We start from the raw sequence: 18,845 nt of genomic DNA on the forward strand, positions 1-18,845 counted from the left end.
CTACTCGTGACTTCAGCATATCCCACTACAACATGCAACCACTAAAGGTGAAATCACAGTGGGACTAGACGATAATATTTCTATTTCTGATATACTGACCAATGCACCAGGACAATAGAGGCATGAAATAAGGCGCAGCACAGTAGCGAGGCCTATGTATTTATTCTAGAATATAATATATTTAATTGTGAAATCATAAAAGCAAATGACAAAACGAAACAATCACAAATAATAAATTCCCACAGTTAACCAAGTTATTATTTTAGGCCTATCATTTCTGAGCATCACTTGCAGCAAGAGGCAGACTGTGTACTGCAACACCCCCTAGTGGTAGAACCAGGGTTTTGTTTCTCCAGCTGCAGCACCAGTTCAAAAGGATCCACCAGGTTCTCCTGTGTGAAGAGAACAATTTACACTTTACAATGTTTACAGAGTAAACCTGTTAATTTCAGTGCTGTCATTGTGTAAGACATTACTTCTTAAACACTTTGTTTAACAAACACTGGGTAATGGGACATAATTTAAGAGAAGAATAGACAGAAAATTTATATTTTACTATATTAATATGTTTAACTGTTCTTTTATCATCTATTTGCTTTTTACAGTAGCAGTGCTTTTAAAAGAAAAGATCAAATGCTTTCATTACCATTATCACCACTTATCTGTATATTGCACATTGCGTCTTCATTTCAGAGGGTCAGTCCAAAGGTAAAACCACAGGACAGAATTTGATCATAAAAATGTCTTTACCTCTTTACCTGTGCCTAAAGCAAATGTTATGGATCATACTAAAATATATGTAAAATCCTTAATCAAGAAAAGTAATTGAGGTCACAGTTACACTAATGATGCCCATATACCATATGCATTCCCTGGCCGAGAAAGTTGATAAAGCTGGCATTCTTTGAGCTAAGAGAGAACATTCTTCCCTGTTCAAGGTTCCCTCAGCAGGACCTCATCATCTGGTTATGACTCTGGGACAGCTGCTTGACCTTGTGCGTGTGAAGTGTGTGTATGTATGTTAGAGCATTGGGTATGAATGAATGCTCTACACTCCATGCTAATGCACATGTCATTCTCAATGAACAAACAGAAGAAGGCTCTCTGGGTGTGGTCCATGGTCTCCCTTTAGTCAAAGAAACATTGTCACCTTGATACATATTCTGGGGTGTAGTTTGAGAGTTACATACAGATTAGCAGATAAAAATAAGACACAACTTGTCTGCCTGTTCTGGTTTATGACATAGTGGCAAAGATTTATCAAATTTTCTCCAACAAGATGAATAATTAAACAATATATTTTTTCTGAAATATTTGTTTTTGCTTATTATATGATGATAGACATATAAGTATGGTAACTAAAATGGTTAACGATTAAATAGGAGCCAAAAGTGATATAATTCCTCTCAAAATTATATAATTCTAATACAGATTACTTGTGCCACCCTAATCTCATTTGAACTCTATGGAAAGCAAAGACTGTATATATATTTTTTTAAATAAAACAAGCTAGTAGCAACACCTCTTTAATTTGAGGGTGTACATATGAGCAAGAGTTGCCGCGTGTATGTGTATTGTCCACAAAATGGTTTGGTAGCTCTTTGACTGACAAGTAACCACTACTAATCATGATATGGATTCATTAATATGTTATTAATAGTAAAATATGAAATTATTGTAATGAATATATCTGTACTCATTTAAGTGGAAATTATTAAATGTTACTAAATGTTGATGCATTTGTGGTCAGCAGGTCCGTTTTGAAAATCATTCAGTTAGTCTCAAGGAGCTAACCTGTATAAATAAAGAAATAATAATACTACTATTATAATTTTCAATCTGTGTTGCTGACCTTAGCTTTAACTCCACATTGTCCTTGTCCGGATGGTTCAAAAGTGAAGTCCCCTGCAAACCTTGAAGAGCTCAGGATCTTGGCCAAATCTCCATCAACCTCCATCACTTCTTCAGCCTTAATAATTACATACCAAATTAATTTCATAAACAAAATGTGCTGAATAGACAGAAAGCATAAATGTTTGCATCAGGATCTACACACCTTGAAAGTGTATTGGCAGTCAAATGGGAAGCTGTTCTCCACCCCTGTGATGCCCCCGTTATAGATGACTCGGCAGGGTTTGGAGTTTCCTTTGGGGAGCTTAAAAAGACGGTATGTGGCAGCAACAAACCTGAAATCACCTGCATTTTTTAAGAATAGTAAATGGGTTTAATTTTTTATTACACACAGATGTCCAAATAACTTAGGACACAATATAAATACTTACAGTAAGTTTTATTAAACTACCGGTATATATTCTATGCTAATAAATGTGTTGCAGTTTGTACGCAGAATACTGCAGCAGTGTTTTGGGCTGAGACAAAGGCAGTGTCACATTTTAGACCAAAATGAGCTGGTCAAGAGTCTTGGTTGCTTAATGTTGTAAAATAATTTTCTTGGGAACCATCAGTGTTAAATTGTGTGTGGCTTTCTCCACATCTGTAGCATGTAATTGTAAATTCTCTTAGGTCTGCAGTGTTTGTTGTTGCACTATTGGACATGGAAATAGGACAGTAATTAATAAAGAATTCAAAAATAATAATAATACAAATATATTTCAAAACACTTTTAGGATGAGGCGGAATTAAATTAAGAAATACTTTTTGTTTGGATTGGGGGTCAGAACGTGTATAAACCTACAACATTAAGTTCTACATCACCACCGAGGACACTGCTTAACATGTAACATATATGTGTCTGTTTTTTAAATCTCTGTTACATGCGTATTTGTATATCTGTTCGGTGCATTTTAACTGCTTTTTAATTGTACCGCCATGGCTAATTCTTACTGCTGTTATTAACAGAGTTTATTTTAAAATCTCTCCAGGGAAAAAAAGACTTTTTAGCTAACTCTGGTAGATTTATCGAAATGTTTATAAGGTTGATTTAACAGGGACAGTGTCCACAATTAATTTCTGAGATTTTTTGTCTACTTCTCTTCAAGCTTTGAACTAAAAATAAGACTGATACCCAGAACGTCCTGCAGTTCTTTGTTGTCCACTGTAATAATGGTGGCGGTCACCAAACGAGGACGACTGAATCCAACTTCTTCGGCCAAATGCACCAGATCCTCCCACCATAGTGCACCACCAATACACTCACCTGTTGACATATAAGCCTTATTATAATATCAAATATATATCCAACAGTGACAGAGTAGGATTCGACTTACCCCAAAGGACCTTGTGAGTTTTTATTTCATTTGTTAGTCTTCCACTACTATACACATCACTGAAGTACAGCTCACCGCCATTCTAATGAAAACAAACAAACTAAATATAAATCATTTAACTACACAAATTAGGCACATAATTATTAGAGCACCTTCACCAACAAATTGTGATACATAGTCTGTAACAAACCTATGTGAACACTTAAAAATGTCTCTTGTACCTTAAGGATGCTGTAGGCTTCAGCCAGCACTCTCTTCTTGTCAGGAGAAAGATTCACTACACAATTTGAGCTGCATCATATAACAGTTATTTTTAACACTCAATAATAAACTAAGTGTAACCTATAAAAAACGTACATTATTATATCAAAAGTGTCCTTCTGAAGTCCAGCATCTGCCAAAGCTTCAATGTAGCCCTGAACAAAACTGACGTTGGGCGTTTTGTAGCCATATTCTTTCATGTGGTGGTCCAGGTACTTTTTCGCCACTTCAAGCTACAGGAAAAGAACAAGAATGTATTGGTACACAGTCAAGTACAATGCATAAGATTCAGTAAGCACTAAGTAAAATATGTCATGTGATAAATGATCATTTTGTATACACTATAATCAATTGTATTCCGTGTTTTGTACTAGTTCTTTTGACCAGAATTAATAAGAACGTTTAAGGAATGAATCGCAGCTGAAATAAATAGGCAAACGATGACTGATGCCACAGAGCAAAGATGAATGAGCATGATTTTAGTGTAACTCGCCAGGTCCTGTGTCATGTCAATCCCAGTTACGTGACCCTTGTCTCCCACCAACTGGCTGAGCATGTAGCAGTCCCTCCCGCTGCCACTACCCAGGTCCAGGATCTTGCAGCCCTCCAGGGACTCGGGCACCACCAGGCCACAGCCATAGTATCTAGTGATAAATGGGCAAACACTTAACTATTAGTTAACTAATAAATTACAATATTGCACAATGAAAGTGATGTAACCTGGAAATGACTTCGGGGTGAACTTTGCTCAGAGCCTTTCGAATGTGTGCGGGCAGGGAGCTGGCTGGGGTCATACAGGCGTTAGTTTTCAGATCTGAGGTTGCCTTAAGGACACTGCTATAGTATTCCTTGTAATCAAAATGACAGTGTATAACTTCTTAGAGGACAGATAATACGAGGAACATATATTTAATGTTATAAATCTACTTCACCTGTGTCGTGTCAATTTACCTTTACGTCCACATGGATGGAACAATCGGAGAGGTCTTTGACGCATCCACTGAACAACAAACAGACTATTAGGGCTACAATCTGGTAATAAAGCTATAGTGTATTAGCAGAAAATGTAGTACAAACTACTCAACAAACTCTTATAGATTGTGGCCAACAAAGGAATTAAATGCCGATAAAATGAAAAGTTGCCCTTATCACTTACCACTTCTTGTCAGTCATAGTTACTGTTGGTAAAGGTGGGTAGCACAGTTACTCTTTATCACAGAACTATAATAATATCTTTTTATTATAGATCTATGCTGTTTATGCATAGCCTACTCCCGACTCAACCCGACTGAACCACTTCTAATTTCCGTCTCAATTTCTTCTCTTCTTTTGAGATTACAGCAGACGCCTACTGGCATTATTGCCTCCCTCTGATAGCTTTAGAAATTACACAACATAACATAAATCCCCTTAGCCTACACTTTAGCATATTTTGCCTCATAGGCCTTTTACAGGCCGAAGGTCCGATAGTTTATTTATTTATTATTTTTTTCTAGGGTATATAAACATTCTTCGTAAACAATATAACGTGTGGAGTCAATGCTTCCCATTGCTCCTTAACTTCCAGCATGCTGCTTCCTGCCCCCTGTCGTTCACTAAAAGAAATGTTAATATTCACAATAAACATGGTTATTATTGAGGACATTATTGAATATAGACAGTGCGCATTGATAATCTATCTTATAACAATTCACTTAAAAGATCCATACTTGACATAGGCCTACTTCATCAACCTCTGATCCTATGCAGCAGAATAAAAATTCCACACATAGTTTGTTTAGTTTGGGGTATTTTATTGAACAAACAACGTTTGATGATATCATAAATGGCTTATGTTATTTGAACATTCAAAGATGTGCAAAACCACCTCGGACTGATGAAAAACAGAGTCTTTGGCAGGACGCCCCTGATTTGGTTAACAAAAACTGCATCTTTTATGTTAGTCATTCATACTCTCTCTACAGCTTCACAAAACACCTCAATACAAGTTGGGTCTTTCTCAGGAGGAAAATTTTACCCACAAAAACATCCATAACATTAAAGCTAATGATTCAAGGATTATGAAACCAAATGTGTAGTTTACAAAGTCTATAAACAAATTTAAATAAACAGTGGTTTTATCATTTCAACAGTTATATTGTAGGCAGATATGAAAAATAGCTCCTCTTTGCATTACATGTACCACAAACCAAAATATTAAAATATTTCTAAATATTAAAGCACTTTTGAGAGCCGGACTCAAAAGATTCAAGCTTTAGTCATTAAAGTTTGAATATTAAGTAGGAGCCTATTCTGTCAAAAGGACGATTACTGTACAAGAATGACAGCAGGTTTGACTGCTTTCATGGGAGAACAGTGGAGTGAACCTTTGGGTCTTTACTTTGAAGAAAGCTGGATCATTTAACCAACTGACCTGTGCTCTTTTTATACAATCTGTGGTTTGTTTGTTACATTCATTACAACTGAAGTTTGGAATAAATGAAATTGAGAACATTCAAATGGACCCACCTCTTAAAAAAAACATGGGACATTATGGTGCACAAATAAATGCATCGTATTTTAAAATGTGTTGTCAATTTTCTGTTATTAATAACATTAATAATACATCATACATCATGCATCGTTTTTGTCACTAATTAAGTCACATGTTTTTCTGTACTAAACAAAGCAATAGGACAAATCCATAATTTGACCATGTACTCCAATAACAATGCTGCAATTTAAGGAAAATGCTCAAATGAGGCACTCTAAATATGCTTACTATATTTAAAATTGGAATTTATATATGGCTGTATTTTTAGTACAGTTAGAATATACCATATATATATATATGATCAGTTTAAAAAAAAAAAAAAAAGGTTCTGGTACCGATTTTCTTTACTGCCACAAGACTTAACATAAAAATCCTGTATTTCCAGGTAGGCACATTCAACACACACGTGTTAGTGACTTAAATAAAATTGTATACAAAGTTTACAAAAGAATCGCTACTTTTCACCCACACTTGTCCTAACAATGGAACAAACCCCTACAGAAGAATCAACTTGATGCAAAATAAGACTTGAAATTAAGCATATTGATTTACTTACTGAAAACTTCTCCAGAAAGTTAATGTACTGTGCAAATTAGAAAATGATTGTAATACACTATTGCTCCCATTACTACGAGATCAAATAGAGAGCAAAAAAGAAAGGCAGACAAACAGTTATTGTCTAAAAGCACTTGAGAAAGATGAAACTACTACTACTACTTTTGTCCCCTTACAGTATTGGGCTTGCATAATCACATACATTGCACACATCCAAACTGTAACGTACAGCAGTCCCCCCCCCAGTCCCCCACCCCCGTCCAATGGCTCGCCATCTGCTCGGTAATGCCCCTTCAAAACATTATATCAAGTGTTTACATCTCTGTCAGTAGCTTATGTTGCATGTATAAGACGTGGAGCCATGTGTACCGCTTTTGTGCAATGTTGAATGGATGGATGCAGGCTGCTAAAAGGTTACAGCATCTGCAGAAGAGCCCACACCGGCGAAGGCCACTGTTGTTCACACTGGGAGAGCAGTCGTTTTATCTGAAGACTGCATTTTCCACAAGTGTCCACACATTCATTAAAGTCAAAGGATTGAGAAAACCAAATGTAGGACTGTAGTGCTCCTGACGTGCTGGTGAGTTGACTCAGCCCTGTGGCTCTGTGCTGGGGCTGTGGTGGCTGCTCTCCTGCTCGCTAATGGTGTGGAGGAGCAGGCACACAGGTGGACTGCTTATGAGGTGATTAGGCTGAGCCGGACTGGGTGGACCTCGGGCTGGCCTCCTGTCTGCTCCCAGAGCCTGTTCCTCTTCTACAGTGAAGGAGGCGCGATGCCCACAGCTGTCGCAGAAATCTCCTCCCTCCTCCTCATCTTCATCTGGGCCCAATAGGCTCTCCAGCTCCCTCAGTTCCTTGCCCTCCTGCTCCTGGCCCACCACACCCGCCCCGCTGCATCCTCCGCTCCCTCTAGTGCCGCATACGCACACCTCAATCCCAGAGTCGCCCGTGAAGCGCCTCCTCCGCCCATTGGGGAGGCGCTCTTTGTCCTCCACACTGTTCTCAGACAGGTCTTTGAGTAGTGCATCCTTGCATGATCTATCCTCACTGTCATTGTGTTTCTCCTGGTTCTCACCGCTCCCATCTGACGCGAGGATCACGTCAGACTCTGGCCCTGTCTGGACCGGCTTGTCGTCAGGTTTGGGTCTAAAGTCTAAGGCAGGGGTCTGCGGCTCTTCTACACTGGGCCGGCAGCACAGGCTGTCGGACACTGAGGCCAGAGGGGTGGAAAGGTTGCTAACAGAGCGTCCCTCTGCCTGCTCTGAGGCCAAAGGGCTGGTCACTGTTGTAGCGGGCCCTGTGTGTAAGGCACTGTATGGAGGGGGAGGAGTCGGTGGCCGGTTGACCACCTCTTCATAGTCAGGTAGGAGGTAGTTTGGCAAAAACCCTGGAAAAACAAAAACTGATTTTAGTTTCACTTAAAGACAGCAAGAATACATTATGCCCCATTGTTTTTCTGTAGCCAAAGTCGCCTTAATAAAAAAAAATAAAAACAAAACCTCATGTTCATCCTGCTCTTGTCATTGCAGCAATGCAGAGTAAGTTGAATCTGCAAAACTGGCAAATGACCAAAAGCAACTAGTTCAGAAAATAGGGCATGCAAACAATTGTTTCTGGTGCAGTGAGAAATCAGGGACGATGACATTGCACAACTAGTAGTTACATACTTTCTCTGTGTGTAGCTTAATGCAAACAGAATTTACTTTAAGTTAAGTGTGAAAATCAAAGTTTAGATACAAGTCCTATGCATGTAAAAATTATACAAATTCTAAAAAAAAAAAAAAAAATCTACAATGGTTCACAAACTGGTGACATTATGACATTTGGTGCACATTATTCTGCCATTTTGAGTAAAATAAGAATTTTAGTCAAGTATTCAAAAATTACACAGGTAAACCTGTTAACCTTCTTCCTTTGCATGTTTGATTAAAATCCCTGTCAAATACAGTTAGAAAATGTACACAAAAATGTTTCAGAATAAAATAATAAACTACCCAAAATCTTGTTTAAAAACTCATGTCAGGATAATTTGATTCATAATCCTATCACAATGTACATGTGTGCATGATCTTGTCATCTGAAATAAGGCTTAAGAATGTCCCAAAATCCATTGTTCAGATTGTTTTATAAAATAAATGCCTAACAAAACAAACAAAAGCCTAAATAAAGTAGCATTCACCTCAGATATATACAGTAAGTAAGGTGTTTTAACATACATGTATCCATTGAAGTGTTTAATGCATTCTGACAGTTTTTTACATATATGTAGATGAAAAGAGGGAAAGTAGTGCAAAGTGTCTTACTGAAATAGAAGGGCACAGATGGGTAGTTATGTGCTTCTCGATAGGCGATGAGGTTGATCTCGTGCTGTCGCTGCTGCTGCTGGAGTCTATGTTTGGTGCGCCGATGGTGACACACGCAGCAACAACTCAAAATGAATATAATGGCCCACACCAACCAGAACCCTGTTGCAAATATTTATTTAAATGTTTTAAAATGGTATAAAAACAAATATTAACAGCAAAAATCTTGATCCATACTGACTGCTATAGACATATAGACTATATACCATGTGTATTACATGGTATATAGCATGGATGATCAAATGTGTATTGACTAGAGAAGAATGAAGTTTTACAGCCAACGCACACCAGAGCAGAAGTGTGCCGAGGCAGATATTTGGCCATGCAGCATCTCTGTATGCTTTGGCCTTTGTACTATGTTAATAATATATCACTCAAGGCACCTCCTTGCCATAAGATGAAGTCATATAATGTTATAGTAGTTGAATCAACAAGATCTTATTAAGTATCACTGTACTCTGTCTGGGGCTGGGCAATCGTTAAAAGTGCAAACAGTGTTGTTTGAAATCACAAGTGCAGCATAAATCAACATTTTTCCATCTAATGTCAGTGTGATAACTTAGGAACAATATGTCCAAGTCTCAGATGTCTAATACACAGTGCTCAATTGTGCACAGCTTATCCTATAGTCTGAATAACAGATTTTGACTTTAGTTATTTACAATTTGATGATTTGCAATATGTATGTAACAACACCAAAACACAAAATTAGATATCAATTTAAGAGTGTAAAACAACTGTGATCACCTTCAAAGTGAGGCAGCTGTTCTGAATCAAAGACACTAGACCAGTGCAACAACATTCGTGCACTCAGCTGTGTGACCTACTTGTCATCAATTTAGGATTAAATATTCATCAAAAGACAGAGTTTGCATCACAGTTCTGTACTAAAATGTGTGCATATAAAAACATCAGACTTACACCAGAGTTCATAATAGTAGCTGCAGCACTGGGACTCCCCACAGCAGTGGCCTGACTCACAGGTGTAGCTCTGATTGTTCACCCCTTTGCACTGCAGCAGGCTCTGCAAGACAACATCATAATTTTTACACTGGAATTTCTCATCACATTATGTTGATCTTATATTTTCAGATCACAACAAATCATCTGCTTTATAACAAGTAGTGTTTTGCATATTTCATTGTAAATATGCCTTTTAATGACTTTGGTTTTAGAAACACAAATTGTAAATTACATTTGTACACAGTCTTCTTTTATAATCAGACAGTATATTTAAATAAATGTCCAACGTTATTATGTGAAAACATTTTACTTTACTAGGTAGAATTATGTTTGATGTTTTGTTAACAGTATAATAAGGTCATAAAGAGAACCTGCCTCATAAAGATAAACCTCCATAAATATGAAAGAATTGTTTACAATTTTGAACAAAGTTAACACATTATCAAGTTATTATGCTAGACCATGCAGCAGGTGTGTGAATTAAGAATGCTTGCATATTTCTCACACTGACCTTTGATGTACAGTCAAACTAATACAGTTTTTAGACTGACCAACTTCCAACTCGTCTCAACATGTGCAGTAAACAAGTGCAGGAGCTCCAGTTTCATCTCATATCATGTTCAAATTTTTGATTCTTGGCCAAAGTCAAAGAAACAACACACCATGTTTCATAAATTTCATTCTACAAAATGCTCAGAAGCAAAAAACAATATTCCACACTAGTTTTGCACTTCAAAAATCTCAAGAATGTAAAAACCTTGAATTTGTTATCAAAATCAAATCAAATGAAGACAATTTTAAAATTAACAACTCCAACCCATTTTTCCCGTAAGATTCTTCAAATGTCTTCTCAGAGATCACCTTAATAATTCACCAGACTAAGATCTATAAAGGATATTGTGTCTGTATAGATTACCAGTGTAGGTCCCAGACTGAGAGGCATGACGATCCCAGGTCCGACAGTCCCAGACAAATCCCTGCACCGTGTGGGTCATTATCCCACCAAAGAGAAAGTCTCACTGCTCCTAAACAAGCTCACTCCCTTCTAGTAGTGCCTGCCCCCCACTCACACACTCCCCTCTCTCCAGATTCACCTTATACACACACAAATACAGCTCTCCACATCCTCACCCCTTTCCCAAACCAGGGCCCAAACACAGGACTGCTCTATGGAAATTTCCAAAGCAACAGTGTAGTGAGATAGAGACAGAGCTCCTAGTGGGACAGCCACAGCACACAAAGGAACATGCAACTGTAGGAGTACCAGGACACTGATAGTACACCGAAAAATTATTACTCAGCATAGCAAGTGGTCAGATCAGCATGTATCATTGTGGTTATCAAAAACTCCTTTCTGAACAAGTTGTTTTGAGGTTGACTGACTGTCACTGACTGTCTCTCTCTCTCTCTCTCTCTCTGTCTCTCTCTGTCTCTGTCTCTGTCTCTCTCTCTCTGTCTCTCTCTCTCTGTCTCTCTCTCTCTCTCTCTCTCTCTCTCTCTCTCTCTCTCTCTCTCTCTCTCTCTCTCTCTCTCTCTCTCTCTCTCTCTCTCTCTCTCTCTCTCTCTCTCTCTCTCTCTCTCTCTCTCTCTCTCTCTCTCTCTCTCTCTCCCCTCTTTGGGTTGACCCCCATCCTGCAATGTGATACAGATAAACATCTAGCTTTTTTGGCTCTTCAGTCATCCTAGCATAAAGATAGCACAGGAGAAAAGGATTTGAAGAAGGACTCCTCTATCTTTACTGAAACATTTTAGGTCTGGTTTAGTCCTGGTGAAATCCTGGTCACCCTTGTTTAGTCATGGTTTTGTCCATGTTTTGATGTGTTTTAAGTAGGGCCAGAAATAACAGTTATGTTAGATGACTAGTCAGATGATTATATCCACACTACGTTGGGATAAAAAAAACATTTGTAACCAAATAAGCGTTGGAGTGCAGCATCTAGATATAGAATATTCACAAATAAAGTGTATTATTGATGAAAATCAGAAATTGCTTACTCTTTTTGAAGTTACTAAAGCCACTTGGCATGACAGCATGTGTTTTAGAGACTGTATAGCCCAGATAATGAGATGTCAAAAGTTTAGTTACAATTATTCTGATTAAGCATTGCATCATTGCTGTAGGATTAAGGCCATTTATCTGCTAATGACTATGTGACGGTTCAGTCCAAGATAACACAGATTTAGTCCTGTTAAAGCCTTTAAAGACTTTAGATTAAATTTAACATCAGTTTAGTCCTGAAGACTCCCAATTAAGCCCACGTTCAGATTTTTGGGTTTAGATTCAATCCCTTCTCTGTTAGATCTGCAGACCACTTTCTGCATAAATTAATGGAAAAATTCTAGACTTATGAGAACAGGAGCACACAAGGGCATAGAGTACATTATATGGATGTTCTAAGGATGTGACAGTGGCAGACTAAAGAATCTCACACAACTACATTCCGCTCTGTCTATCCAAACCGGCAGCGAAAACCAATCCACTTCTCCTGACACAGGATTAAAGGCTGATTCACTTACCTTCCCAGAAATTATTGCTGTATGAGAAAATAATCAACTCAATAATGAGAAGCCGTTGAAACGCAAAGACAATGGGACAAGTTCATAACCCCTTTGAGCCATCACTGACCCCTTATTTATTATACAGCTATGCAACAAAGAGAGGCACTCATAGTCAGGTTATGGAGAATGAAATCCTGCTGACATGTTTGTTGCAAATATTAATGCCCTCTTAGAACATGTATCAACTTTCAACAACTGACAGACACACTTTACACAAAGTCCAATTGCCTCATTTTGTCTAAAAGTCAGAACAGGCTGTATGTTTGACAAACTGTTTCACATAAAGGATGAAGAGAAAATTATATTAGGGGATTATTCATCACATGCAATGTCAAAACAACAAGAGTTAGCAAGGACAAATCACTATGTGACAATACCTATTTCGGTTTCCATTAATGTCTGCATAAAATAAGAATGAAATATCTTCAATTAGTAGCTTGTATTAGTTTAAACTGCCTTATTCAAACAGCCAATAGCAATGGAAGTAAAGTACTCTCAGTTGTAATGTGCTACAAGCTTGAACCATGTTACCATGTTATGAGAAATCTATTCCACATAATAAAATGGAAATGAGTTGTTATGTCATCTTCACAATATCTATGCAAGATCATAAGATAACAGTGCATGAATATACTGTATGCGTCACACTAGCCTCTCTCCAAAGTAAAACATTTGGGAAAGTCCTTGGATTGCATTATCACACAGGAGGGACTTTATGATATGGTTATTGCTCATTATTGCAATAGACAGCAAACACAAACATATGCTGCACATGATACAGCATGTGATGACAAAAAGGAGAGGGGGCTCAGAGTAAGGGAATGAAAAGCAAGCTTGGGGGCCATATACATATGTGGCAATACCTAAATATCATAGTAAGTATCATAAGAAAGACAACAAAAAAAGTTAACTTGAAAACTACAAAACTATTAGTGCAGAGCTAAGTGATTTGGTTACTTTTTGAAGAAGTAGATATTTACTTAAGCAAATCATTATACAATTATGGTTCAAGTACAAAAAAAAAGAATACTGTTTAATGTATATGCAAATAAACTCATGGCTATATTGTATTTGAACTGTTGTTTTGTCATCATATCTCACAATGAGAACTCTTTATTCTCACTTGATGAAAAGTGTTAGTAGTATTTTTCTCCAACTCCTAAAATGTCAAGATATAAACCCAGATCACACACAGCAAGGCCGCAGCTCAGATGTATCGCCCTCCTGCACTGCTGTGTACTGTACATTAGCAACTGCAGCTAGCCTCAAACTTCGGGAACGGATTATCTTTATTAACAGATTAATATGATTCTGAAACTGCAACCCTACAACTATCATGTGAGTTACGATTTAATATAGAGTTAAAGATCAGTTAAATAAGAATAGTGTAGTGAAATGTAAAGGTGTTGTAAGAGTTTTCTTTATGCTAGGCTAACCAGCTAACTAGTAGCCCAAGAGTCAGCCAGCTTGTTTTTGACTACTGAGCTTACCCTGTCTGCCGCTGACTCGGTGGGGGTGACAGAGCCGACAACGTGCAAAAACAATCCCATTTTAAAAGCCGAACATACGCCTGTCATTCCTCCAAAGGGCGATTACACCTATGGCGAAAACATAGGTACGCCAAAGCTGAAGTAGTTGACTCAAGTTTGTAAAATATGCTCAACTATTTTCCGGCCCCTGCTGAGCGGCGAGGCCGGTGCATGCGCCGCCTCCACTGCAGGCAGGACATTTCAAGAAGGCACAGTGCTGGCGCAACTGGTTGCCGTCGGTACCACTGGCTGATACACAGCTGTTACACAAGCAGCTCCTTCAGTACGACAGCCTACTCTGCTCTGCTGGGTGTGGCATGGTCCCCTCGACCCGATCCATGTGCACAACGTGATGGGCGTGCAGCTGCGTGGATCGCCACTGGTTTTGCGGACGAAGTGTCCATTGGATAGGCTGTGCCTATCAGCCAAGAGGTTGAACCAATCACTAATAGGTCCGTCTCAACTTTCAGCTGTACCCCTTTGCATTCAGACGAATACACACAATATACAGCTGTAATTGCGACCCTTTATTTAAGCAAAAAATCTTGATCACTCTATCCTTTTTATTGCGTATTTAACAAATAAATACTCAAGTCAAAAATACAATCAGTCCACTTAATTGCACATTATTAGTGTATCTTTGCAGAACATTATTAGTTAAGTAAAGTTCTTCATAAAAGGCTATTTACCCATGTTATACATATTTCGATGTGTCATGGCCTCTTAAAAACATGTCTAAAAGCTGGGTTACCAGTCCCTTTCATGAGGTTGTCTGTATGGAATTCCTAAAATGTTAAAAATATCTTTTTCAGTTAGTGTTGAAACAGGAGTCCCTCCATGAACTTTTAAGCTGCCTCGCCGCACCACATCTTTGTTCAGTGAGTGCTCAGATAGGCTCATTTGTTTGGTCTTGGCGAAAGCTCTCATTGAGCGATTAAAGTGTGCAGATCCAGTAAAGTACATTAAAGCACAAGCAAATTCATTATAAGGCACTACAATAATGTCTAGTCTACGATGGCGTTGACTGGGGCCTGGAAGACGGCAGACACCCATATATTTCTTTTGCTCTCCATTCTCCTCATTGCTCACAAGATCATCTGTCAAAAACCCTAAAACAGGGGATACAATAGTTAATATGGCAATGAAACCCAACCAAGTATTAGAAAAATGACAAAACTGACCACTTTCATGAAGACTATGTAGAATTTTGCTAAAGACCCCTTTGTGTGACTTTCCATCGGGATGAGTTATAAGGACATCAACATCTCCACAAGTGGCCTTTCCCCGACGGTAAGAGCCACATGCCAAAGACAGCAGACTAGGGTCTATAGCTTGAGCAGCATCTCTCACCTGCATATTGACAAATGTTTTTATATTGTTGTATTATTGATATATACTGCCAAACAGACACCAATCCTAAATAAGTTCTTGAAATGGACTTGAAAGAAACAAACATGAGGTGCTCTAACACAAACTGCTCAAGACGTAATTTGCTGGAGATGGCCTATGCTGTGCAAAGGATCCGGTGTATTTCAATGTAGCTAGAAAAATAAAAAAGTCTGGAAAGTAGAACTCAAAAACTCATACTGACAGACCTCTGGGAATAAACCTGTTTTAGTTATCGACCTCTTGCACACACTACCTCTGGCAGATTTAAAGGAAAAAGGAATTCATGCGTTCAACTACAGCACTCACTGTGCTGGACTGAAAACGTAACTGGCTTATTTTAAATGCTAAACATTAAGTATAGCTTCTCCCACGATTATGGTCATCTTTCTTGTCTGGATTATGAATTTTCAGGAAGGGAAAAAGAAACAAATTTCAGGAGTTTTGGGTTTCAAATGGGGGCTTAATAATAAATGTACCAATACATATAAGTCTCATATTCGTAAACTATGTGAGCGTGCATTTCTGTTGCAGAATTTCCAGATGTTTTTTTACAAATACCATTTTCTCAATGGCTCCTGCTTCTTCTCGAGGCATTCTCTCCAGAAAATCTTTATAGTGTTTCAGTCCAATTTTTTGATTATGGTTTAGGTGAGCTTTGGTAGCAATATCTTCCAAAGTTCGAAACCCCTAAAAACAAAATGGTTAATTTAATAGTAAATAATGCAGATCCACTTATGACAAAATATGTAAATAAATTCAGTTATTTCATTCACACAAAAGGAATTAAATCAGTATGTATTTGACTGTGTTAAGCAAAGTATCTTACTTGTTGGTACCACAGCTGTGCAGTCTTGGCTCCTGCACCCCAAATATTAGTAAACATTTCAAGTACAGGTACTGCTTCTCCGATGTGATCAAGTTTCCGAAGATGACCACTCTCCATAATCTCATCTATTTTGTCAGCCATTTTGGTTCCAATTCCTGGGATTTGACAGGCTTCCTGGGAAAAAAAAAACACAAAATGTACATGAATCATTTTAAAATTACTTAATAAAAAACTGAAAAAATAAAAATGTTTAAAGGGTGATTTACACAACCTGGTATGATGTAACGGGCTTATGGTAGCTCTTCAGTGCATTAACTGCCTTAGAGTAGCCCAGTGCCCTCCACTTGTCTCCTTGGTGTGTATAGGCCTTGGCCAGCACTTCTAATTTATCAGTAATGTGTTTGTTGAAGTTATTGCTCTTAGATACAGATGACTGAGCGCAGACCCATTTTCCTGAGTTAATTTTTTGAGGAACATTGTCTAGACCAGGACTATCTTCTTTTGGGTGCTGGCCAGTCATAAGAGCTTCTATGTCACTTTGAGAAACACCATCGTCATCTCCTTGTGGTTCCTCTTTGCTGTCTGAGGCAGTCTGTGCAACAAAGATAAACAATATACATGGTCACTGAAAATTCTAAATATAGTCTAAATATCATGCTGCCCAAAAATCTGTTAAGAATAATGCCTGAAAATATTACCTCACACCCCACTGAATTTACATGTATGGCTCTATCCTTTTCTTGTGTATCAACCACTTCTGCATTAGGTAAATCTTCTTTTGCATTACACTGTGGTGTTTCAGAATCACTGGAGAAGCAAACGATGTCACATATTTTAAATATATATTGAACATTAGGTATTAAGGCTTTTAACTAAACCCTACCAACTATTTAAAACCTTTAGCATGCAATTACCTTTTAATTTGAGGAAGGCTGTAATCTGACACATCCAACAGCTTTTTCTCGCTAATACATTTGCTCAACCATGAGGACTTCACCAACTGGATTCCAAAGGGCATGCAATTTACTTTTAGGAGGCGAAATGCTCGGTCACAGTCTATACTGTCATCTACTACCACATGAGTGACACTTGGACTCATGGAGTTTTCTGTAATTCCTCCATTTTGTAGTATTTGCCGTTGGAAGATTTGACACCTGGCATTTCCTATGGCAGCTGGCAGGATGTACACACTTAAATCACAGAAAATGTCTCCTGTAAGAGTCATGCAAGGTAAAGTAAATGTATCTCTAACAAAAGCTTAATGGTAATGTAATCTTAATGGTAGGTAGACATTGTGTTACCTGTGACACTACATTTTTCAGAACTCTTCTTAAGTGGTGGACCATCTTTCCCCTGAAGCACTTTAGCTCTTTTAACCTTGGGGAAAGCCTTCATTATGCCATGACGAGGCTCCATTTATTTTATTCAAGGATGGCACAAGCCAGCCACCTATAAAAGACAATTCAGCATAATCAATACAGAACCTTTTTTTTTTTTTTTTTTTTCAAAAACTATGAATAATATTTCAAATTAATCACTGGTAATTTGAAACCAAAACTTGTATGTTAATTATCGTTAAATGTACGGCCCATTTAAAAAGGTTGCCTATTTCGACATGCTAATGCTAATGCTAACACTAAAAACTAGGGAAATGTGGCTCTACATCGGGAAGTCTATGTTTTAATTAATAAAATACAAAACGTATACATTAACGCTGGGGTATTATATAGTAAACAATATTTTAAGGCAATAATAAAGCAACATTAATTCCGTTCTCACCCTTGATGCAACAACTGCCAGGAGGAAAAGCAAAACAGCAACAACATCAGATTAAATGTATTGTACTTCCGGGTCATAAAAAATATATTTTTAGTTATAAGCATTTTTATTTCGTTGGAATGTGTGCATTAGTGCAAACAAATGCATACATGAAAAGAAGCATTAACAAGACAAAAAACTAAATATATGTATTTTGTTGGTTTGTCAGTTACCGAAGAAACCAGGATGTAAAAATCTAGAGTGGTATTGTAACACTAGGTATTAGTAGGTATTACAGTACCGGGGTGTAGCGTTTTCAAACTACCCCCTTCAAAAATTACGGAGGGTTAGGGTTAAGGGGGGTATCTTGAAACCGTTTTCAAATTACCGGGGGGTAATTTGAAACCAGCTTCAAGCTACCCCCCGGTAGTTTGAATCCTTTACACCGGAGCTCTTATTAATGCTTCTGTTTCAGCAGACTTTTATTGTGTTTATGGTTTGGCGCGCTGTATGGGGGTCACATGAAAACAAGAAATTGTGACTTTCTAAGGAAATTTTTCTTTTCATTGAGCTTCTTTTAACACATGTATAACTGGAGAAAAGCTAAATTTATATATATTTTTTTATTTTGCTACCAAAAACTTACATTAATATCAATTAAGCAATTAATATATATTATATATATATATATATATATATATATATATATATATATATATATATATATATATATATATATATATATATATATATATATATTATATATTTTATAATTATTATTATTTTTTTAATTATTATTATTATTTTTTTTTTTACAGTTTTTAGGTGAATTTGGCTTTCAATACAGACACAAGATGGCCACCATATTACCTTGGTAACGGT

At 37.6% G+C, this 18,845-nt stretch overlaps 3 protein-coding genes across 7 annotated transcripts; all 3 read right to left on the bottom strand.

The window, feature by feature from the left end:
- Positions 1–128: 128 nt before the first annotated feature.
- On the bottom strand, positions 129–4,815 carry as3mt (arsenite methyltransferase). 3 transcript variants are annotated; one of them, XM_020941908.2, is made up of 11 exons: positions 4,645–4,815; positions 4,440–4,488; positions 4,209–4,336; positions 3,982–4,132; positions 3,585–3,721; positions 3,449–3,518; positions 3,228–3,309; positions 3,026–3,157; positions 2,057–2,196; positions 1,853–1,969; positions 129–392 (listed from the first exon to the last, which is right to left on the bottom strand). In XM_020941908.2, exons 1-11 carry the CDS (start codon positions 4,659–4,661, stop codon positions 285–287), a joined length of 1,131 nt encoding a protein of 376 aa, XP_020797567.2. In that variant the 5' UTR covers positions 4,662–4,815; the 3' UTR covers positions 129–284. The 3 variants fall into 3 exon arrangements, with proteins under 3 accessions (XP_020797567.2, XP_020797568.2, XP_020797569.2); XM_020941909.2 differs by having other exon boundaries at positions 4,209–4,272; positions 4,645–4,806; XM_020941910.2 differs by having other exon boundaries at positions 4,421–4,488; positions 4,645–4,798.
- A 433-nt stretch (positions 4,816–5,248) lies between these two features.
- wbp1lb (WW domain binding protein 1-like b) lies at positions 5,249–14,351 on the bottom strand. 2 transcript variants are annotated; one of them, XM_055161116.1, is made up of 4 exons: positions 10,819–11,300; positions 9,861–9,963; positions 8,880–9,041; positions 5,249–7,963 (listed from the first exon to the last, which is right to left on the bottom strand). In XM_055161116.1, the coding sequence occupies exons 1-4, from the start codon at positions 10,843–10,845 to the stop codon at positions 7,167–7,169; spliced, it is 1,089 nt and encodes a 362-aa protein (XP_055017091.1). In that variant the 5' UTR covers positions 10,846–11,300; the 3' UTR covers positions 5,249–7,166. The 2 variants fall into 2 exon arrangements, with proteins under 2 accessions (XP_055017091.1, XP_020797583.1); XM_020941924.2 differs by lacking the exon at positions 10,819–11,300 and adding an exon at positions 13,952–14,351 and having other exon boundaries at positions 5,251–7,963.
- A 145-nt stretch (positions 14,352–14,496) lies between these two features.
- Positions 14,497–18,067, bottom strand: poll (polymerase (DNA directed), lambda). Of its 2 annotated transcripts, XM_020941918.2 has the most exons (9): positions 17,985–18,067; positions 17,507–17,654; positions 17,120–17,417; positions 16,904–17,012; positions 16,477–16,797; positions 16,206–16,379; positions 15,938–16,066; positions 15,172–15,340; positions 14,497–15,099 (listed from the first exon to the last, which is right to left on the bottom strand). In XM_020941918.2, the coding sequence occupies exons 2-9, from the start codon at positions 17,619–17,621 to the stop codon at positions 14,738–14,740; spliced, it is 1,677 nt and encodes a 558-aa protein (XP_020797577.1). In that variant the 5' UTR covers positions 17,622–17,654; positions 17,985–18,067; the 3' UTR covers positions 14,497–14,737. The 2 variants fall into 2 exon arrangements, with proteins under 2 accessions (XP_020797577.1, XP_055017089.1); XM_055161114.1 differs by lacking the exon at positions 17,985–18,067 and having other exon boundaries at positions 17,120–17,395; positions 17,507–17,647.
- Positions 18,068–18,845: the final 778 nt, after the last annotated feature.

This window comes from Boleophthalmus pectinirostris, unplaced genomic scaffold (assembly GCF_026225935.1).
Source record: "Boleophthalmus pectinirostris isolate CB_2022bp ecotype Guang Dong unplaced genomic scaffold, ASM2622593v1 HiC_scaffold_341, whole genome shotgun sequence".
Classification (NCBI taxonomy): Eukaryota; Metazoa; Chordata; class Actinopteri; order Gobiiformes; family Gobiidae; genus Boleophthalmus; species Boleophthalmus pectinirostris.

Coding starts and splice junctions, on each gene's coding strand:
- poll (XM_020941918.2), bottom strand. CDS start 17,621: ATGGAGCCTCGTCATGGCATAATGAAGGCTTTCCCCAAGGTTAAAAGA. Junction 16,380..16,476: donor AGCCCGTTACATCATACCAG/GTTGTGTAAATC, acceptor TTTTTTTCCCAG/GAAGCCTGTCAAATCCCAGG. Junction 16,067..16,205: donor CACAGCTGTGGTACCAACAA/GTAAGATACTTT, acceptor TTTTGTTTTTAG/GGGTTTCGAACTTTGGAAGA.
- as3mt (XM_020941908.2), bottom strand. Junction 4,133..4,208: donor CACCCCGAAGTCATTTCCAG/GTTACATCACTT, acceptor ATTTATCACTAG/ATACTATGGCTGTGGCCTGG. Junction 3,722..3,981: donor TTGACATGACACAGGACCTG/GCGAGTTACACT, acceptor CTTTTCCTGTAG/CTTGAAGTGGCGAAAAAGTA.
- wbp1lb (XM_020941924.2), bottom strand. CDS start 14,038: ATGACAGGCGTATGTTCGGCTTTTAAAATGGGATTGTTTTTGCACGTT. Junction 9,964..13,951: donor CCGAGTCAGCGGCAGACAGG/GTAAGCTCAGTA, acceptor GTTGTCTTGCAG/AGCCTGCTGCAGTGCAAAGG. Junction 7,964..8,879: donor ATCTGTGCCCTTCTATTTCA/GTAAGACACTTT, acceptor TTGTTTTTCCAG/GGTTTTTGCCAAACTACCTC.